At 42.1% G+C, this 24,591-nt stretch overlaps 1 protein-coding gene across 2 annotated transcripts in view; it reads left to right on the top strand.

Annotated features, from left to right (window-relative positions):
- Positions 1-784: 784 nt before the first annotated feature.
- Positions 785-24,591, top strand: part of LOC135503925 (protein kinase C zeta type-like) — a 188,774-nt gene continuing 164,967 nt past the window's right edge. For both annotated transcript variants that reach the window (XM_064922114.1, XM_064922113.1), the window contains exon 1: positions 785-999. In XM_064922114.1, coding sequence (XP_064778186.1) covers positions 978-999 — 22 coding nt within the window. In that variant the 5' untranslated portion in view covers positions 785-977. The remainder of the gene's footprint in view (positions 1,000-24,591) is intronic.

The following is a 24,591-nucleotide window of genomic DNA, read 5'->3' as shown; positions in this document are numbered from 1 at the left end:
TAGCTACGTTTCCTTCCCGACCCGACATACACACCAGCCAGGATAATGTGCTGAAGGAGCCAGAAAGAAAAGGAAGAAGGACACCGGTGAGCAATATCCATCCCTCCCTCCCTCCCTCATCCATCTATCCATCCCTCCCTCATCCATCTATCCATCCCTCCCTCATCCATCTATCCATCCCTCCCTCATCCATCTATCCATCCCTCCCTCATCCATCTATCCATCCCTCCCTCATCCATCCATCCCTCCCTCCCTCATCCATCCATCCCTCCCTCCCTCATCCATCCATCCATCCCTCCCTCATCCATCTATCCATCCCTCCCTCATCCATCTATCCATCCCTCCCTCATCCATCTATCCACCACGGACAATAGATTTGACGGCAGTATCCTTCTCTGGATTTTTGCCTGGATGTAATCTCTGTCTGTGTGTGTGTGTGTGTGCTCTGCCTCCATAACTGCTGTGTTTATAGCTACTAGCTAGCTCATCCTCTCATGTGTTGCAGGCAGGCAGTGTCTATACACTGTGGGTGCATGCTTCCCGCTAGCCTTGGTTGCTATCTGATAGTGGTTTTTCTGGCTTGTGTCCTGCAATTACGTTACAGTCTGGGCTCTGGCCTGGTGTCTTGTTGGCAGTCCCCTTGAAGGGTCTGGACCCTGTTAGGGAGTGCGGCACTGCGTGTGTGTGTGTGTGAGAGAGGGTGTGTTTGTGTGTGTGCGGTGACGGGGTGTGTGTATGCGCCGCCAGTGTGCGTGTGTATGCCTACCTGGCTGTGGTAGTCAGTGCTGCTGGGGAGAGGCGAGAGCACTCTCATCACCACACCGTCCGCCAGGCAAGAGCACTCTCATCACCACACCGTCCGCCAGGCAAGAGCACTCTCATCACCACACCGTCCGCCAGCCGAGGCACAAAGGAACCACAACATCCAGATTAGGGCTCTTTGTAACCCAGCCGACGGCTCTTTAAAGGAGGACTAAATGCATCCTGTAAAAGATGACGGTATGTGAGAAATGTTTCGGTTTGATGAGAAACAAGCAGCCCTATTCAGATTGGTTGTTGTTGTGTGGTGTTTTTGTGTTTTGTGAAGCAACCTGTTTGTCATGCCTGTTCTGACCGCACTCAATGTCTCAGGCTACCTATGTGATTCTGTCATCTCTGGTAGAACAGAGATGTGTTGTTATGACTGGTACTCTTGTGGGAGTGATTTGTCATTGCGTATTGTTCTGTGTAAAGGGGGAGGGGGGTAATTCACCTCCACCTCCCCTCGTCCTCCTCTTCCTCCCTTAACAAGATAATTAGCCCAGGCACTAATAACGATTCTCATCGGCTGGTTAAGTGCATCCAGCACCCAAATAACAGGGCTTTGGGCAAAAGGGGGGTTGGGTGTGGGTTAGTGTTGGCATAATGTTTGTTTTTGCTCCAGAGGGAGTGGAGGGGTGTTTTTGCTCCAGAGGGAGTGGAGGGGTGTTTTTGCTCCAGAGGGAGTGGAGGGTGTTTTTGCTCCAGAGGGAGTGGAGGTGTGTTTTTGCTCCGCGGGGGGAGTGGAGGGGTGTTTTTGCTCCAGAGGGAGTGGAGGTGTGTTTTTGCTCCGCGGGGGGAGTGGAGGGGTGTTTTTGCTCCAGAGGGAGTGTGGTGTGTATGTAATTTAGCAGATGTAGCTAACAGATGTAGCTATTACGTTGCTCAAAACAAAAGGAGGATTGTCAGGAAGAAAAATTATACTTTTACAGTGTGTGTTTGTGTTTCTCTGAGTTGAAATGGTCTCTCTCTCTCACTCGCTAATGGTTAGTACCTATATATTATGGTCTGTATATGTACAGTATGTATATCTGTATAGAATACATATAGGTAGGTAAACTAGATGTTTTTCTGTATAGAATACATATAGGTACGTAAGATAGATGTTTTTCTGTATAGAATACATATAGGTACGTAAACTAGATTTAGAAGAGGACATAGGGGTGTATGTAGGTGTTGGACAGCATACAGGGTTGGTATATAGGTTTGGAACAGGATATGAGTGAAGAGGCATTTTGGTCCAACTCTTCTTTGACATGCTTATGACTGTGCTGGGGATCGAATATCGAGGTCAAGCCGGCCAATCGTGTCAGTTTTTACACACAGTATCCATGTTCTAGTACCTCCTGAGTCCATCTACTGTATAGATCTCTGAGATATCTTAGTATTTATGTGTCAGCGCACATTGTTTATTGTTCTATCTTATGAGGTTACATTAGCCTCTCCATATAGCTTACCGTAATGCACTGTAGCTTACCGTAGTGCGCTGTAACTTACAGTAGTTCCCTGTAGCTTACCGTAGTGCGCTGTAACTTACCGTAGTTCCCTGTAGCTTATAGTAGTGCGATCTAGCTTGCTGTAATGCACTGTAGCTTACAGTAGTTCTCTGTAGCTTACAGTAGTGCGATCTAGCTTGCTGTAATGCACTGTAGCTTACAGTAGTTCCCTGTAGCTTACAGTAGTGCGATCTAGCTTGCTGTAATACACTGTAGCTTACAGTAGTTCCCTGTAGCTTACAGTAGTGCGATCTAGCTTGCTGTAATGCACTGTAGCTTACAGTAGTTCCCTGTAGCTTACAGTAGTGCGATCTAGCTTGCTGTAATGCACTGTAGCTTACAGTAGTTCCCTGTAGCTTACAGTAGTGTGATCTAGCTGGCTGTAATGCACTGTAGCTTACAGTAGTTCCCTGTAGCTTACAGTAGTTCCCTGTAGCTTACAGTAGTGCGATCTAGCTTGCTGTAATGCACTCTAGCTTACAGTAGTTCCCTGTAGCTAACAGTAGTGCGATCTAGCTTGCTGTAATGCACTGTAGCTTACAGTAGTTCCCTTTAGCTTACAGTAGTGCGATCTAGCTTGCTGTAATGCACTGTAGCTTACAGTAGTTCTCTGTAGCTTACAGTAGTGCGATCTAGCTTGCTATAATGCACTGTAGCTTACAGTAGTTCCCTGTAGCTTACAGTAGTGCGATCTAGCTTGCTGTAATACACTGTAGCTTACAGTAGTTCCCTGTAGCTTACAGTAGTTCCCTGTAGCTTACAGTAGTGCGATCTAGCTTGCTGTAATGCACTGTAGCTTACAGTAGTTCCCTGTAGCTTACAGTAGTTTCCTGTAGCTTACAGTAGTGCGATCTAGCTTGCTGTAATGCACTCTAGCTTACAGTAGTTCCCTGTAGCTAACAGTAGTGCGATCTAGCTTGCTGTAATGCACTGTAGCTTACAGTAGTTCCCTTTAGCTTACAGTAGTGCGATCTAGCTTGCTGTAATGCACTGTAGCTTACAGTAGTTCTCTGTAGCTTACAGTAGTGCGATCTAGCTTGCTGTAATGCACTGTAGCTTACAGTAGTTCCCTGTAGCTTACAGTAGTGCGATCTAGCTTGCTGTAATACACTGTAGCTTACAGTAGTTCCCTGTAGCTTACAGTAGTGCGATCTAGCTTGCTGTAATGCACTGTAGCTTACAGTAGTTCCCTGTAGCTTACAGTAGTGCGATCTAGCTTGCTGTAATGCACTGTATATATATATAAAAAATAATATATATATATAAAAATATATCCCATTTAGCAGACGCTTTTGTCCAAAGCGACTTACAAGTCGGCTGGGGCCACTACTTTTACATATGGGTGGTCCCAGCGGGAATCGAACCCACGACGCTTGGCGTTGCAAGCGCCATGCTCTACCGACTGAGCCACACAGGACCCAGTTCCCTGTAGCTTACAGTAGTGTGATCTAGCTGGTTGTAATGCACTGTAGCTTACAGTAGTTCCCTGTAGCTTACAGTAGTTCCCTGTAGCTTACAGTAGTGCGATCTAGCTTGCTGTAATGCACTCTAGCTTACAGTAGTTCCCTGTAGCTAACAGTAGTGCGATCTAGCTTGCTGTAATGCACTGTAGCTTACAGCAATTCCCTTTAGCTTACAGTAGTGCGATCTAGCTTGCTGTAATGCACTGTAGCTTACAGTAGTGCATTGTCTTTGTAAGACTTTTTATGTATGACACAGCCCTTATACAGTACTTTATCTGCTGATGTGCTACTTTATACACACAAAGTACACACAAAGTACACATAGGCGTAAAGGATCCACATTAGCTATCACGCATGTTGAGGACAGGTGTCACGTTTATGACTTTACAAGGCCTGTCCGTCAAAGTCTGGTTGCGCATGGCAACCAACCGTGGATACTCTTCACCCACATCTCGTTACATAAGTGAGTAAATCCTCAATTGTAATATTGTGTTTTACATTTTTAGAGCCAACCGTCAGTCTCAGACCACCATTTTCTGTAATGAAAGGGTTTTGGTGCACTGCTACTGAGTGATATTTAAGGGTCTTTGCCAAGGAGATTACCGTCAATAATGTCCATAGCCGTTTTCAGGACAATATGATATCAATACGGTATAATGTGCTTCTAGTCTGCTTCCAGTCTATTTTTGGCAAAGAGCTGTTTGCTAGTCTGTCTATCAGTTTTAGGCTAATATTAGTGCATTTTATTCATGCGTTCATGTTCTTATCATATTTGTGTTTTGTATTTGTCAAAGCCTTTTGGAAGTCTCAGACTCTGTATAATGACTATATTGGTCTGAGTACATTGTTTTGTTTTAGTTTCACTTCGCTATCCAATGATTCGTTCTAGGCCTATATCGAAACACTGTATAGGCTCCTAGACTGTAGGAAATATGTTTATATGCATTTTGCTATATCATTGACATGTATGTTATAGGAGTTAGGCTATGTAGCATTATTACATATGCTTCTGAACTCTTTTAGCGGACATTATTCCCAAAATGACTCCCAGTCAACAGTTTACCACATTTAATATGGAGCGGAAGCCATATGTAAAGAAAGTTTGACAAGGACATTGTTAGCAGACCTTTAAAAAGAGAAAATGGGAGCTGTGTGTTAGTCAGTGGAGGAGTGAGCAGCTCTCCCACACTGGCCCTGTGCTCTCTTCACCTCTCCCACACTGGCATTGTGCTCTCTTCACCTCTCCCACACTGGCATTGTGCTCTCTTCACCTCTCCCACACTGGTCCTGTGCTCTCTTCACCTCTCCCACACTGGCATTGTGCTCTCTTCACCTCTCCCACACTGTCCCTGTGCTCTCTTCACCTCTCCCACACTGGCATTGTGCTCTCTTCACCTCTCCCACACTGTCCCTGTGCTCTCTTCACCTCTCCCACACTGGCATTGTGCTCTATTCACCTCTCCCACACTGGCATTGTGCTCTCTTCACCTCTACCACACTGGCCCTGTGCTCTCTTCACCTCTCCTTCACTGGTCCTGTGCTCTCTTCACCTCTCCCACACTGGCATTGTGCTCTCTTCACCTCTCCCACACTGGCATTGTGCTCTCTTCACCTCTCCCACACTGGCATTGTGCTCTCTTCACCTCTCCCACACTGGCATTGTGCTCTCTTCACCTCTCCCACACTGGCATTGTGCTCTCTTCACCTCTCCCACACTGGCCCTGTGATCTCTTCACCTCTCCCACACTGGCCCTGTGCTCTCTTCACCTCTCCCACACTGGCATTGTGCTCTCTTCACCTCTCCCACACTGGCCCTGTGCTCTCTTCACCTCTCCCTCACTGGCCCTGTGCTCTCTTCACCTCTCCCACACTGGCATTGTGCTCTCTTCACCTCTCCCACACTGGCCCTGTGCTCTCTTCACCTCCCCCACACTGGCCCTGTGCTCTCTTCACCTCTCCCACACTGGCCCTGTGCTTTCTTCACCACTCCCACACTGGCCCTGTGCTTTCTTCACCACTCCCACACTGGCCCTGTGCTCTCTTCACCTCTCCCTTACTGGCCCTACGCTCTCTTCACCTCTCCCACACTGGCCCTGTGCTCTCTTCAACTCTCCCACACTGGCCCTGTGCTTTCTTCACCACCCCCACACTGGCATTGTGCTCTCTTCACACCTCCCTCACTGGCCCTGTGCTCTCTTCACCTCTCCCACACTGGCCCTGTGATCTCTTCACCTCTCCCACACTGGCCCTGTGCTCTCTTCACCTCTCCCACACTGGCCCTGTGCTCTCTTCACCTCTCCCACACTGGTCCTGTGCTCTCTTCACCTCTCCCACACTGGTCTTGTGCTCTCTTCACCTCTCCCACACTGGCATTGTGCTCTCTTCACCTCTCCCACACTGGCATTGTGCTCTCTTCACCTCTCCCACACTGGTCCTGTGCTCTCTTCACCTCTCCCTTACTGGCCCTACGCTCTCTTCACCTCTCCCACACTGGCCCTGTGCTCTCTTCAACTCTCCCACACTGGCCCTGTGCTTTCTTCACCACCCCCACACTGGCATTGTGCTCTCTTCACACCTCCCTCACTGGCCCTGTGCTCTCTTCACCTCTCCCACACTGGCATTGTGCTCTCTTCACCTCTCCCAGACTGTCATTGTGCTCTCTTCACCTCTCCCACACTGGCCCTGTGCTCTCTTCACCTCTCCCACACTGGCCCTGTGCTCTCTTCACCTCTCCCACACTGGCATTGTGCTCTCTTCACCTCTCCCACACTGGCCCTGTGCTCTCTTCACCTCTCCCACACTGGCCCTGTGCTCTCTTCACCTCTCCCACACTGGCCCTGTGCTCTCTTCACCTCTCCCACACTGGCATTGTGCTCTCTTCACCTCTCCCACACTGGCCCTGTGCTTTCTTCACCACTCCCACACTGGCCCTATGCTCCCTTCACCTCTCCCTTACTGGCCCTACGCTCTCTTCACCTCTCCCACACTGGCCCTGTGCTCTCTTCAACTCTCCCACACTGGCCCTGTGCTTTCTTCACCACCGCCACACTGGCATTGTGCTCTCTTCACACCTCCCACACTGGCATTGTGCTCTCTTCACCTCTCCCACACTGGCATTGTGCTCTCTTCACCTCTCCCACACGGGCCCTGTGCTCTCTTCAACTCTCCCACACTGTCCCTGTACTCTCTTCACCTCTCCCACACTGGCATTGTGTTCTCTTCACCTATCCCACACTGGCCCTGTGCTCTCTTCACCTATCCCACACTGGCCCTGTGCTCTCTTCACCTATCCCACACTGGCCCTGTGCTCGTTTCACCTCTCTCTCTCCCACACCCATATACTACTAACAAAGGACATAAGGACAGTATATTACTACATTATACTATTATACAAAGGACATAAGGACAGTATACAACTATATTATACTACTATACTAAAGACATAAGGACAGTAAACTACTACATTATACTAAAGACATAAGGACAGTATACTACTACATTATACTACTATACTAAAGACATAAGGACAGTATACTACTACATTATACTAAAGACATAAGGACAGTATTCTACTACATTATACTAAAGACATAAGGACAGTATTCTACTACATTATACTAAAGACATAAGGACAGTATTCTACTACATTATACTAAAGACATAAGGACAGTATACTACTACATTATACTACTATACTAAAGACATAAGGACAGTACACTACTACATTATACTAAAGACATAAGGACAGTATACTACTACATTATACTAAAGACAAAAGGACAGTATACTACTACATTATACTAAAGACATAAGGACAGTATACTACTACGTTATACTACTATACTAAAGACATAAGGACAGTATACTACTACATTATACTACTATACTAAAGACATAAGGACAGTATACTACTACATTATACTACTCTACTAAAGACATAAGGACAGTATACTACAACATTATACTAAAGACATAAGGACAGTATACTACTACATTATACTAAAGACATAAGGACAGTATTCTACTACATTATACTAAAGACACAAGGACAGTATACTACTACATTATACTACTATACTAAAGACATAAGGACAGTATACTACTACATTATACTACTATACTCAAGAGATAAGGACAGTATACTACCACGTTATACTGCTATACTATAGACATAAGGACAGTATACTACTACATTATACTAAAGACATAAGGACAGTATACTACTACATTATACAAAAGACACAAGGACAGTATACTACTACATTATACTAAAGACATAAGGACAGTATTCTACTACATTATACTACTATACTAAAGACATAAGGACAGTATACTACTACATTATACTACTATACTAAAGACATAAGGACAGTATACTACTACATTATACTACTATACTAAAGACATAAGGACAGTATACTACTACATTATACTACTATACTAAAGACATAAGGACAGTATACTACTACATTATACTACTATACTAAAGACATAAGGACAGTATACTACTACATTATACTAAAGACATAAGGACAGTATTCTACTACATTATACTACTATACTAAAGACATAAGGACAGTATACTACTACATTATACTACTATACTAAAGACATAAGGACAGTATACTACAACATTATACTAAAGACATAAGGACAGTATACTACTACATTATACTACTTTACTAAAGACATAAGGACAGTATACTACTACGTTATACTGCTATACTATAGACACAAGGACAGTATACTACTACATTATACTACTATACTAAAGACATAAGGACAGTACACTACTACATTATACTAAAGACATAAGGACAGTACACTACTACATTATACTAAAGACATAAGGACAGTATACTACTACATTATACTAAAGACATAAGGACAGTATACTACTACATTATACTAAAGACATAAGGACAGTATACTACTACATTATACTAAAGACATTAGGACAGTATACTACAACATTATACTAAAGACATAAGGACAGTACACTACTACATTATACTAAAGACATAAGGACAGTATACTACTACATTATACTAAAGACATAAGGACAGTATACTACTACATTATACTAAAGACATTAGGACAGTATACTACAACATTATACTAAAGACATAAGGACAGTACACTACTACATTATACTAAAGACATAAGGACAGTATACTACTACATTATACTAAAGACATAAGGACAGTATACTACTACATTATACTACTATACTAAAGACATAAGGACAGTATACTACTACATTATACTACTATACTAAAGACATAAGGACAGTACACTACTACATTATACTAAAGACATAAGGAGAGTATACTACTACATTATACTGCTATACTAAAGACATAAGGAGAGTATACTACTACATTATACTACTATACTAAAGACATAAGGACAGTATACTACTACATTATACTACTCTACTAAAGACATAAGGACAGTATACTACTACATTATACTAAAGACATAAGGACAGTACACTACTACATTATTCTAAAGACATAAGGACAGTATACTACTACATTATACTAAAGACATAAGGACAGTATACTACTACGTTATACTACTATACTAAAGACATAAGGACAGTATACTACTACATTATACTAAAGACATAAGGACAGTATACTACTACATTATACTAAAGACATAAGGACAGTATACTACAACATTATACTAAAGACATAAGGACAGTATACTACTACATTATACTAAAGACATAAGGACAGTACACTACTACATTATACTAAAGACATAAGGAGAGTATACTACTACATTATACTGCTATACTAAAGACATAAGGACAGTACACTACTTCATTATACTAAAGACATAAGGACAGTATACTACTACATTATACTACTATACTAAAGACATAAGGACAGTACACTACTTCATTATACTACTCTACTAAAGACATAAGGACAGAATACTATGACATTATACTAAAGACATAAGGACAGTATACTACTACATTATACTACTATACTAAAGACATAAGGACAGTATACTACCACATTATACTAATCTACTAAAGACATAAGGACAGTATACTACCACATTATACTAATCTACTAAAGGCACAAGGACAGTATACTACAACATTATACTACTATACTAAAGACATAAGGACAGTATACTACCACATTATACTAATCTACTAAAGACATAAGGACAGTATACTATGACATTATACTAAAGACATAAGGACAGTATACTACTACATTATACTAAAGGCACAAGGACATTATACTACAACATTATACTACTATACTAAAGACATAAGGACAGTATACTACCACATTATACTAATCTACTAAAGACATAAGGACAGTATACTACTACATTATACTACTATACTAAAGACATAAGGACAGTATACTACTACATTATACTAAAGACATAAAGACAGCATACTACCACGTTATACTACTATACTAAAGACATAAGGACAGTACACTACTACATTATACTACTATACTAAAAAGATATAAGGACAGTACACTACTTCATTATACTACTCTACTAAAGACATAAGGACAGTATACTATGACATTATACTAATCTAATAAAGACATAAGGACAGTATTCTACCACATTATACTAATCTACTAAAGACATAAGGACAGTATACTATGACATTATACTAAAGACATAAGGACAGTATACTACTACATTATACGAAAGGCACATGGACAGTATACTACAACATTATACTACTATACTAAAGACGTAAGGACAGTATACTACCACATTATACTAATCTACTAAAGACATAAGGACAGTATACTACTACATTATACTAAAGGCACAAGGACAGTATACTACAACATTATACTACTATACTAAAGACATAAGGACAGTATACTACCACATTATACTAATCTACTAAAGACATAAGGACAGTATTCTACTACATTATACTACTATACTAAAGGCACAAGGACAGTATACTACTACATTATACTACTATACTAAAGACATAAGGACAGTATACTACTACATTATACTAAAGACATAAGGACAGTATACTACTACATTATACTAAAGACATAAAGACAGCATACTACCACGTTATACTACTATACTAAAGACATAAGGACAGTACACTACTACATTATACTACTATACTAACAACATAAGGACAGTACACTACTACATTGTACTACTATACTAAAGACATAAGGACAGTATACTACTACATTATACTAAAGACATAAGGACAGTATACTACTACATTATACTAAAGACATAAGGACAGTATACTACTACATTATACTAAAGACATAAGGACAGTATACTACGACATTATACTACTATACTAAAGACATAAGGACAGTACACTACTTCATTATACTACTCTACTAAAGACATAAGGACAGTATACTACTACATTATACTAAAGACATAAGGACAGTATACTACTACATTATACTAAAGACATAAGGACAGTATACTACTACATTATACTAAAGACATAAGGACAGTACACTACTACATTATACTACTATACTAAAGACATAAGGACAGTACACTACTACATTATACTAAAGACATAAGGACAGTATACTACTACATTATACTACTATACTAAAGACATAAGGACAGTATACTACTATATTATACTAAAGACATAAGGACAGTACACTACTACATTATACTAAAGACATAAGGACAGTATACTACTACATTATACTACTATACTAAAGACATAAGGACAGTATACTACTACATTATACTAAAGACATAAGGACAGTATACTACTACATTATACTACTATACTAAAGACATAAGGACAGTATACTACTACATTATACTACTATACTAAAGACATAAGGACAGTATACTACTACATTATACTACTATACTAAAGACATAAGGACAGTATACTACTACATTATACTACTATACTAAAGACATAAGGACAGTATACTACTACATTATACTAAAGACATAAGGACAGTATACTACTACATTATACTAAAGACATAAGGACAGTATACTACTACATTATACTAAAGACATAAGGACAGTATACTACTACATTATACTACTATACTAAAGACATAAGGACAGTATACTACTACATTATACTAAAGACATAAGGACAGTATACTACTACATTATACTAAAGACATAAGGACAGTATACTGCTACATTATACTAAAGACATAAGGACAGTATACTACTACATTATACTAAAGACATAAGGACAGTATGCTACTACATTATACTAAAGACATAAGGACAGTATACTACTACGTTATACTACTATACTAAAGACATAAGGACAGTGTACTACAACATTATACTAAAGACATAAGGACAGTACACTACTTCAGTACACTACATTATACTAAAGACATAAGGACAGTATACTACTACATTATACTACTATACTAAAGTCATAAGGACAGTATACTACTACATTATACTAAAGACATAAGGACAGTATACTACTACATTATACTAAAGACATTAGGACAGTATACTACTACATTATACTACTATACTAAAGACATAAGGACAGTATGCTACTACATTATACTAAAGACATAAGGACAGTATACTACTACATTATACTAAAGACATAAGGACAGTATACTACTACATTATACTAAAGACATAAGGACAGTATACTACTACATTATACTAAAGACATAAGGACAGTACACTACTTCAGTACACTACATTATACTAAAGACATAAGGACAGTATACTACTACATTATACTACTATACTAAAGACATAAGGACAGTATACTACTACATTACACTAAATACATAAGGACAGTATGCTACTACATTATACTAAAGACATAAGGACATACTACCTTATATGGATTTGGAATTGGAATTTGTTAACTTCCTGACTTGACTGAATTGGAAAGGAATTTCCTCCGAACCTGGTACATGTATCCGTATTAGCAAGGTGATTGTAAAGTGCTTGCAGAAGCTGTACTACTGCTGATAACCAGTCTGGCCAATTACCACGCTAATAACATCATAATCATCGTCTCCATCAGTTCTCCTCAACGAGCACATTGTTGATACGATTCATACGATTCCCCCTTTAAAGATGCACTGTGCAGAAATCGCTTCTCCATTTCCTCTAATACTGTGTCTAATTTCAGTTTATGTGACAAAACAAGCAAGTATAGTGTAGAGAATCATTGTACCATCTAAACTGCTGTGAAATATATTATCCATAATCCAAAATATTGTATTTTCAGCTGTTTGTAGCTGGTGTACAAAATCGAAAGTAAAAGACTTGTAAAACGACACTTAAAAACAAGAAGAGTAGAAATAGCACAGATCTACCGCTTCTTAGACTTTCTTTCAATAAGAATGACAGATCTATAACTCTTATTTCTATGTGAATTTTGTCAGGTCGCCCAAAAAAGTTGCTGTATTGCAGCTTTAAAAAAAAGGCTGGGTAATTGACTCCATTTCTTGGGTATGTCAGCCCCCTCGCTGCCCCTCTCCTCCCTATAGCACAGCTTGATTATTACGCTGCAAGAACAGAGTAGAGGAGAAACCACACCCATCCTTACGCACACACACACACACACATACACACACCCTCTAATCTCCCCAAATGGGGGGTCTAGAGGGGCAGCTGCATGAGAGGCTTGACTAGGGCCTTTCTCTCTGACAGTGGGGGAGGGGTGGGTACCGCAAAGCCTTGCTTTCATCCAATCTAATTACCACTACGTGACTCGCTAGTAGCTACCATTCATTCACATGAACTAATTTAGCAAATGCATGCACCTACAGCCCAAGCCCTTTACATGTTAAACCACCTACAGCCAGAGCTCTTTACATGTTAAACCACCTACAGCTCAAACCCTTTACATGTTAAACCACCTACAGCCCAAGCCCTTTACATGTTAAACCACCTACAGCCCAAGCCCTTTACATGTTAAATCACCTACAGCCAGAGCCTTTTACATGTTAATCCACCTACAGCCCAAGCCCTTTACATGTTAAACCACCTACAGCCCAAGCCCTTTACATGTTAAACCACCTACAGCCAGAGCCCTTTACATGTTAAACCACCTACAGCCCAAGCCCTTTACATGTTAAACCACCTACAGCCCAAGCCCTTTACATGTTAAACCACCTACAGCCCAAGCCCTTTACATGTTAAACCACCTACAGCCCAAGCCCTTTACATGTTAAACCACCTACAGCCCAAGCCCTTTACATGTTAAACCACCTACAGCCAGAGCCCTTTACATGTTAAACCACCTACAGCCCAAGCCCTTTACATGTTAAACCACCTACAGCCCAAGCCCTTTACATGTTAAACCACCTACAGCCAGAGCCCTTTACATGTTAAACCACCTACAGCCCAAGCCCTTTACATGTTAAACCACCTACAGCCCAAGCCCTTTACATGTTAAACCACCTACAGCCCAAGCCCTTTACATGTTAAACCACCTACAGCCCAAACCCTTTACATGTTAAACCACCTACAGCCCAAGCCCTTTACATGTTAAACCACCTACAGCCAGAGCCCTTTACATGTTAAACCACCTACAGTCCAAGCCCTTTACATGTTAAACCACCTACAGCCCAAGCCCTTTACATGTTAAACCACCTACAGCCCAAGCTTTACATGTTAAACCATGATCCATTAAGTGGGTCTAATTGTAGGAAATAAAGAAACAGTGTACATAGTGGTGAAAATTGTGAGTCACACGTTTTGAAGGGGGTCAGCGGTACGAAGGACTTTGCCGTTCATCATATTACATTGAACTCCTACATAGCACCCGCTTCTCAGGTTTGGCTTGATTAAATGGAATTGGCCCTTGACTGAATACGGATGCCATGGATAACATGTCACTGCAAGGCCACCTGCCGTTGAACTCGGAAGTTTACGTACACTTAGGTTGGAGTCATTAAAACTCGTTTTTCATCCACTCCATACATTCCTTGTTAACAAACTATAGTTTTGGCAAGTCAGTTAGGACATCTACTTTGTGCATGACAAAAGTCATTTTTCCAAAAATTGTTTACAGACAGATTATTTCACTTATAATTCACTGTATCACAATTCCAGTGGGTCAGAAGTTTACATACACTAAATTGACTGTGCCTTTAAACAGCTTGGAAAATTCCAGAAAATGATGTAATGGCTTTAGCAGCTCCTGATAGGCCAAGTGACATAATTTGAGTAAATTGGAGGTGGACCTGTGAATGTATTTCAAGGCCTACCTTTAAACACAGTGCCTCTGCTTGACATCATGGGAAAATCAAAAGAAATCAGCCAAGACCTCAAAAAAATATTTTGTAGACCTCGACAAGTCTGGTTCATCCTTGGGTGCAATTTCCAAATGCCTGAAGGTACCACGTTCATCTGTACAAACAATAATAGGCAAGTATAAACACCATGGGACCACGCAGCCGTCATACCGCTCAGGAAGGGGACACGTTCTGTCTCCTAGAGATGAACGCACTTTGGTGCGAAAAGTGCAAATCAATCCCAGAACAACAGCAAAGGACCTTGTAAAGATGCTGGAGGAAACAGGTACAAAAGTATCTATATCCACAGTAAAACAAGTCCTATATCGACATAACCAGAAAGGCCGCTCAGCAAGAAACAAGCCACTGTTCCAAAACCGCCATAAAAAAGTCAGACAATGGTTTGCAACTGCACATGGGACAAAGATTGTACTTTTTGGAGAAATGTCCTCTGGTCTGATGAAACAAAAATGTAACTGTTTGGCCATAATGACCATCATTATGTTTGGAGGAAAAAGGGGGTGGCCGAAGAACACCATCCCAACTGTGAAGCACGGGGGTGGCAGCATCATGTTGTGGGGGTGCTTTGCTGCAGGAGGGACTGGTGCACTTCGAAATAGATGGCATCATGAGGAAGGAAAATGCGGTGGACACACTGAAGCAACATCTCAAAACATCAGTCAGGAAGTTAATGCTTGGTCGCAAATGGGTCTTCCAAATGGACATTGACCCCAAGCATATTTCCAAAGTTGTGGCAAAATGGCTTAAGAACAACAAAGTCAAGGCCCTGAACTCAATCCTATAGAGAATTTGTGGGCAGAACTGAAAAGGCATGTGCGAGCAAGGAAGCCTACAAACCTGATTCAGTTATACCAGCTCTGTCAGCAGGAATGGGACAAAATTCTCCCAACTTATTGTGGGAAGCTTGTGGAAGGCTACACAAAACGTTTGACCCAAGTTAAACAATTTAAAGGCAATGCTTCCAAATACTAATTGAGTGTATGTAAACTTCTGACCCACTGGGAATGTGATGAAAGAAATAAAAACTGAAATACATCACTCTCTACTATTATTCTGACATTTCACATTCTTAAAATAAAGTGGTGATCCTAACTGACCTAAGACAGGGAATTTTTACTCGGATTAAATGTCAGGAATTGTGAAAAACTGAGTTGAATGTATTTGGCTAAGGTGTATGTAAACTTCTGACTTCAACTGTATTTCGCTCTGCTCTCAACTCTCTCAACACTCTTCATGATGGTTCCTATCAAGAACAGAGAGGGGTCTTTTGATACTAATAACATAACTTTTGACCTTCATGTTATTTCAGCCTCAACACAATCCTCTAATCTGCTATATCGTTGACAACGGTCTGAAATAGGCTTATAATCAGCCTACCATGCTCCTCACTGTCACTCCACACTCCATAGGCATGCCTATCTGCTTATCTGCCTGCTTTCTGCCTGTCGATGTTTTCTCTCTGGTGATTACCTTTTGATCATTGCCTTTGCTTCACAGGGCAGATTGTTCCACCCTCTTGAGTTACAGATATGCGTTGTCATGCTATCAAGAGGATAGTTATAGTTGTCATGCTATCAAGAGGATACAGTTATAGTTGTCATGCTATCAAGAGGATATAGTTAGAGTTGTCATGCTATCAAGAGGATATCGTTATAGTTGTCATGCTATCAAGAGGATATAGTTATAGTTGTCATGCTATCAAGAGGATATCGTTATAGTTGTCATGCTATCAAGAGGATATAGTTAGAGTTGTCATGCTATCAAGAGGATATCGTTATAGTTGTCATGCTATCAAGAGGATATCGTTATAGTTGTCATGCTATCAAGAGGATATTGTTATAGTTGTCATGCTATCAAGAGGATATAGTTATAGTTGTCATGCTATCAAGATGATATCGTTCTAGTTGTCATGCTATCAAGAGGATATAGTTATAGTTGTCATGCTATCAAGAGGATATCGTTCTAGTTGCCATGCTATCAAGAGGATATAGTTATAGTTGTCATGCTATCAAGAGGATAGTTATAGTTGTCATGCTATCAAGAGGATATTGTTATAGTTGTCATGCTATCAAGAGGATATAGTTATAGTTGTAAAGGTGAGGCGGACCAACTTTATTTTTTATTTCTGGAGAGAAGCATCACCAATAACAAGAACCAATCAACACCTAAATGATTTTGTGTTTGCAGACAGGCTGGCAAGCACACACTTTCCACACGCCCAAGTCAGAGAGCCGACTGTGCTAGATATGCTAACTGTTTCACAGAAATAAATAATATTGTCACACACTCCACACACCCTAGTCATAAAGAGCACACTTCTCAGCTTTCCACACTCCTTAGCTTCACAGAAACAGACAACATTGGCTGATTGACTGTCTGCTACGACTTGTGTATAGCTGGCTTTTAGCTCGCTTCGACTCTCAAGATGACATGAGATTAGGCTGATGATGAACCCATCAGCCTAATCTGAGCTGGCCCTCCCGTTGTTATGAGGGTTCATCATCAGCCTAATCTGAGCTGGCCCTCCAGTTGTTATGAGGGTTCATCATCAGCCTAATCTGAGCTGGCCCTCCCGTTGTTATGAGGGTTCATCATCAGCCTAATCTGAGCTGGCCCTCCCGTTGTTATGAGGGTTCATCATCAGCCTAATCTGAGCTGGCCCTCCCGTTGTTATGAGGGTTCATCATCAGCCTAATCTGAGCTGGCCCTCCCGTTGTTATGAGGGTTCATCATCAGCCTAATCTGAGCTGGCCCTCCCGTTGTTATGAGGGTTCATCATCAGCCTAATCTGAGCTGGCCCTCCCGTTGTTATGAGGGTTCATCATCAGCCTAATCTGAGCTGGCCCTCCCGTTGTTATGAGGGTTCATCATCAGCCTAATCTGAGCTGGCCCTCCCGTTGTTATGAGGGTTCATCATCAGCCTAATCTCATGTCATCTTGAGAGTGGTCTAATTTATGCCTCTGACCTGCTGAATTTCTAACTACAGTACAAAATGCACTTTTACACTAGCTTCTAACGCTGACCTTTAACCCATACCCAAAGTTGACCATTAACTTTGTCCCCATTCCCAGCCCTGGGATAAGAGCAAATAGGCTAGCTCATGCACTTGCTAAAAACCTCTGACTACATTTCCGCTCTGGTCCTCTCTAACATGGCTGTTTAGTGATGACCTTGATAGCTCTCTCCATTATGAATTTGTTGCTGTGGTGACATGTCGTATGTGTGGATGACAATAAGGGCCTAGGAATCTGCCAACCCTTTAGGATGAGGGCCCTGGATGTAGGTTTATGACTTAGGAATTTACAAGGGGACTGTTTGCAATGTCATTATACTTGGGTAATAGACCTGGGCAATGAGTTCCTTTGGAGGTCTCCTGTATCAGCACCTTCCTTCAACAATGAGTTCCTCTGGAGGTCTCCTATATCAGCACCATCCTTCAACAATAAGTTCCTTTGGAGGTCTCCTGTATCAGCACCTTCCTTCAACAATGAGTTCCTCTGGAGGTCTCCTGTATCAGCACCTTCCTTCAACAATGAGTTCCTCTGGAGGTCTACAAATATCAGCAGCACCTTCCTTCAACAATAAGTTCCTCTGGAGGTCTCCTATATCAGCAGCACCTTCCTTCAACAATGAGTTCCTCTAGAGGTCTCCTGTATCAGCACCATCCTTCAACAATGAGTTCCTCTAGAGGTCTCCTATATCAGCACCATCCTTCAACAATGAGTTCCTCTGGAGGTCTCCTGTATCAGCACCATCCTTCAACAATAAGTTCCTCTGGAGGTCTCCTATATCAGCAGCACCTTCCTTCAACAATGAGTTCCTCTAGAGGTCTCCTATATCAGCACCATCCTTCAACAATGAGTTCCTCTGGAGGTCTCCTATATCAGCACCATCCTTCAACAATAAGTTCCTTTGGAGGTCTCCTATATCAGCAGCACCTTCCTTCAACAATGAGTTCCTCTAGAGGTCTCCTATATCAGCACCATCCTTCAACAATAAGTTCCTCTGGAGGTCTCCTGTATCAGCACCTTCCTTCAACAATAAGTTCCTTTGGAGGTCTCCTGTATCAGCACCTTCCTTCAACAATAAGTTCCTCTGGAGGTCTCCTGTATCAGCACCATCCTTCAACAATGAGTTCCTCTGGAGGTCTCCTATATCAGCACCATCCTTCAACAATGAGTTCCTCTGGAGTTCTCCTATATTGCACCATCCTTCAACAATAATTTCCTCTGGAGGTCTCCTGTATCAGCACCATCCTTCAACAATAAGTTCCTCTGGAGGTCTCCTGTATCAGCACCATCCTTCAACAATGAGTTCCTCTGGAGGTCTCCTATATCAGCACCTTCCTTCAACAATAAGTTCCTCTGGAGGTCTCCTATATCAGCACCATCCTTCAACAATAAGTTCCTCTGGAGGTCTCCTATATCAGCACCATCCTTCAACAATGAGTTCCTCTGGAGGTCTCCTGTATCAGCACCATCCTTCAACAATGAGTTCCTCTGGAGGTCTCCTGTATCAGCACCATCCTTCAACAATAAGTTCCTCTGGAGGTCTCCTATATCAGCAGCACCATCCTTCAACAATGAGTTCCTCTGGAGGTCTCCTGTATCAGCACCTTCCTTCAACAATGAGTTCCTCTAGAGGTCTCCTATATCAGCACCATCCTTCAACAATGAGTTCCTCTAGAGGTCTCCTGTATCAGCACCATCCTTCAACAATAAGTTCCTCTGGAGGTCTCCTGTATCAGCACCTTCCTTCAACAATGAGTTCCTCTGGAGGTCTCCTGTATCAGCACCATCCTTCAACAATAAGTTCCTCTGGAGGTCTCCTGTATCAGCACCTTCCTTCAACAATGAGTTCCTCTGGAGGTCTCCTGTATCAGCACCTTCCTTTAACAATAAGTTTCTCTGGAGGTCTCCTGTATCAGCACCTTCCTTCAACAATGAGTTCCTCTGGAGGTCTCCTATATCAGCACCATCCTTCAACAATAGGTTCCTTTGGAGGTCTCCTGTATCAGCACCTTCCTTCAACAATGAGTTCCTCTAGAGGTCTCCTGTATCAGCACCTTCCTTCAACAATGAGTTCCTCTAGAGGTCTCCTGTATCAGCACCATCCTTCAACAATGAGTTCCTCTGGAGGTCTCCTATATCAGCACCATCCTTCAACAATGAGTTCCTCTAGAGGTCTCCTATATCAGCACCTTCCTTCAACAATGAGTTCCTCTGGAGGTTTCACATGGAGAGAAGGGAAAAATACCCAACATGCTTCTGGTGTAATTCAGCACTGTGTGTCTTCTGGTGACTTCAAATGGCTGCAGTGTTGCTTCATTGAACTCTGGAGCCATTAACCTTGGCTGGTGTGACCTAGCGGTCACTGCTGCCAGCATGTGAGAAAGTGGGGTCAAAGCAGGTCAGAACAGGGAGGAGTAGAATGAGGGGGAGGGGCTATAGGCTACATCTACAGTGGGGTCAAAGCAGGTCAGAACAGGGAGGAGTAGAATGAGGGGGAGGGGCTATAGGCTACATCTACAGTGGGGTCAAAGCAGGTCAGAACAGGGAGGAGTAGAATGAGGGGGAGGGGCTATAGGCTACATCTACAGTGTGTTTTTCTATCCATGAGGGACTGAGATTTATCACACCTCCTGTGATACATTTATTCCACGAAGAAATAATAGCTTTTTAATAGGATGTCTCTTGTCTGATAAAAAATATTGTTTTATTATTGTCTTGATAACTTTTGCTTATTAATTTACACAGTGATAGCTCTGAGGATGTAGCTAGCTGATGTGGGCCTACCGTCTGTTACAATTGGAGCATGCTGTGACATTTCACTCCTAAATTGGTCCTTCCGCTGTCTGTCAGAAGGCAGGGGATATGTGGGAGGGGCTGAGGGCTGTGGAGGTGTCTCACTCATTGGTCCACTCTTAAGCCTCAGAGAGAGAGAGAGAGAGAGAGAGAGAGAGAGAGAGAGAGAGAGAGAGAGAGAGAGAGAGAGAGAGAGAGAGAGAGAGAGAGAGAGAGGGAGAGGGAGAGGGAGAGGGAGAGACAGAGACAGAGACAGACAGAGAGACAGAGAGACAGAGACACACAGAGACAGAGACAGAGACAGAGACTCTTCTACTTTCCCCAACGCACAAGTGGTTATCTCCACCCTGCTAGAAAAGACTTCCACCCTACAATACAGCGGGTAAACGCAAGTATTTCCTGTGACTGTGCCTCAAAACCAAACGTTTTCCTGGCCCACCAGACTTGAACAGCCTCTATGACCAGGTCCACCTCTACAAGGCAGAGTGCCCATCTTTGCCCGAACTCTAAGGACATCGAGACAACAGAGACACCCCACCCAGACAGAGACAGCAGAGAGAGAGACCTAGAGAGAGAGACCCACGCCAAGAGGAATTACAGAGCAGACACATCCACACCCCTACCCCAACCAATCAACACCCCCCCACGTCACAGAGAGATCAGACAGAGCCCACCCCATGCAGAAAGAGGAAGCCACACATACGAGGTAGTGAGCGGCAAACAGTCCCAACCCCCACTCACACTCGACATGACCAGATGCTCAGCAGGCTCTGCTCACACTTACTGGCCTGACAGACTTTATGGAACAAAAAAGCCTTTAATTTCATCCTGGAATATCCAAGGCCTGAGGTCATCTGCCTTTGGCCTGAAGAGCAGAAACCCGGACTTCACCAAAGAAATCGGAGACAGCAAGAAACCTGGTATAGAGGAGACAGACCCACTGGATGCCCTCTAGGTTACAGAGAGCTGGTAGTCCCATCCACCAAACTACCAGGTGTGAAACAGGAAGGGACTCAGGGGGTATGCTAATTTGGTATAGAGCAGACCTAACTCACTCCATTAAATTAATCAAAACAGGAACATTCTACATTTGGCTAGAAATTCAAAAGGAAATTATCCTAACAGAGAAAAATGTCCTCCTGTGTGGTACCTATACTAGAATCCCCATATTTTAATGAAGACAGCTTCTCCATCCTGGAGGGGGAAATCAACCATTTCCAGGCCCAGGGACATGTACTAGTCTGTGGTGACCTAAATGCCAGAACCGGACAAGAACCTGACACCCTCAGACACAGGGGGACAGCCTGAGGTGACAGCATCCCTCCCCCGTATGCCCCCTAGGCACAACTATGACAACATAACCAACAAAAACGACAACTCCTGCAGCTCTGTCGCACGCTGATGTACATAGTCAATGGTAGACACCTATAGCTCATCTCTTGGCAGTAGTACTGTAGACTACTTTATCACTGACCTCAACCCAGAGTCTCTCAGAGCGTTCACAGTCAGCCCACTGACACCCCTATCAGACCACAGCAAAATCACAGTCTACCTAAACAGAGCAATACTCAATCATGAGGCATCAAAGCCAAAGGAACTGAGTAACATTAAGAAATGCTATAGATGGAAGGAATGCAGTTTGGAAACCTACCAAAAAACAATTAGGCAACAACAAATTCAATCCCTTTTAGACAATTTCCTGGGTAAAACGTTCCACTGTAATAGTGAAGGTGTAAACTTGGCAGTAGAAAATCTTAACAGTATATTTGACAGATCAAATCTAAAAATCTCACCGAAGAAAATTAACAGACAAATGATGAGAATGCAAAATCTAAGAAAGAAATTGAGAAACCTGTCCAGAGACAGAGTCTACGCCTTCACTATGGTGAATCACTAGAAATACACTACGGAAAAGAAGGAACAGCATGTCAGAAATCAGCTCAATGTAATTGAAGAATCCATAGACAACCACTTCTGGGAAAATTGGAAAACACTAAACAAACAGAACACGAAGAATTATCTATCCAAAATGGAGAGAGGGTAAACCACTTCTCCAATCTTTTTGGCTCTATAACAAAGAATAAAGAGAAAAACATATACATGATCAAATACAGATCTTAGAATCAACTATTAAAGACTACCAGAACCCACTGGATTCTCCAATAACATTGAGAGTTACAGGACAAAATAAAAACCCTCCAACCCAAAAGGCCTGTGGTGTTGATGGTATCCTCAATGAAATGATCAAATATACAGACAACAAATTCCAATTGGCTATACTAAAACTCTTTAACATCATCCTTAGAGGAACAAGGACTGAGGAGACAAATTTGACAGAATATCTCACTCAACAGTAACCTTGGGAAAATCCTCTGCATTATCATTAACAGCAGACTCGAGAAAACAATGTACTGAGCAAATGTCAAATTGGCTTTTTACCAAATTACCGTACAACAGACCATGTATTCACCCTGCACACCCTAATTGACAACCAAACAAACCAAAACAAAGGCAAAGTCTTCTCATGCTTTGTTGATTTCAAAAAAAGCCTTTGACTCAGGCATGAGGGTCTGCTATACAAACTGAGGAAAGTGGTGTTGGGGGTAAAACATACGATAAAATCCATGTACACAAACAACAAGACACAGAGACAGGGATGCAGCTTAAGCCCCACCCTCTTCAACATATATATCAACGAACTGACTAGAAAAGTCTGCAGCACCCGGCCTCACCCTACTAGAATCTGAAGTCAAATGTCTGCTGTTTGCTGATGATCTGGTGCTTCTGTCACCAACCAAGGAGGGCCTACAGCAGATCTTATGGATTCTGTCAGACCTGGGCCCTGACAGTAAATCTCAGTAAGACCAAAATAATGGTGTTCCAAAAGGTCCAGTCACCAGGACCACAAATACAAATTCCATCTAGACACTGTTGCCCTAGAGCACACAAAAAACTATACATACCTTGGCCTAAACATCAGAGAACTTCCACAAAGCTGTGAACGATCTGAGAGACAAGGCAGAAGGGCATTCTATGCCATCAAAAGAGGATTTGGCTAAAAATACTTGAATCAGTCAGAGCCCATTGCCCTTTATGGTTGTGAGGTCTGGGGTCCGCTCACCAACCAAGACTTCACAAAATGGGACAAACACCAAATTGAGACTCTGCACGAGAATTCTGCAAAAATATCCTCAGAGAACACCAAATAATGCATGCAGAGCAGAATTAGGCCGATACCCACTAATTATCAAAATCCAGAAAAGAGCAGTTAAATTCTATAACCACCTAAAAGGAAGCGATTCCCAAACCTTCCACAACAAAGCCATCACCTACAGAGAGATGAACCTGGAGAAGAGTCCCCTAAGCAAGCTGGTCCTGGGGCTCTGTTCACAAACACACCCTACAGAGCCCCATGACAGCAGCACAATTAGACCCAACCAAATCATGAGAAAACAAAAAGATATTTACTTGACACACTGGAAAGAATTAACAAAAAAACAGAGCAAACTAGAATGCTATTTGGCCCTACACAGAGTACACAGGTGGCAGAATACCTGACCACTGTGACTGACCCAAAATTAAGGAAAGCTTTGACTATGTACAGACTCAGCGAGCATAGCCTTGCTATTGAGAAAGGCCGACGTAGGCAGACATGGCTCTCAGAGAGACAGGCTATGTGCTCACTGCCCACAAAATGAGGTGGAAACTGAGCTGCACTTCCTAACCTCCTGCCCAATGTATGACCAT

Source organism: Oncorhynchus masou, chromosome 18, assembly GCF_036934945.1.
Source record: "Oncorhynchus masou masou isolate Uvic2021 chromosome 18, UVic_Omas_1.1, whole genome shotgun sequence".
In the NCBI taxonomy this organism is placed as follows: domain Eukaryota; kingdom Metazoa; phylum Chordata; class Actinopteri; order Salmoniformes; family Salmonidae; genus Oncorhynchus; species Oncorhynchus masou.
Note: the sequence above shows the minus strand (reverse complement) of the source record. Positions and strands in the feature narration are given on the sequence as shown.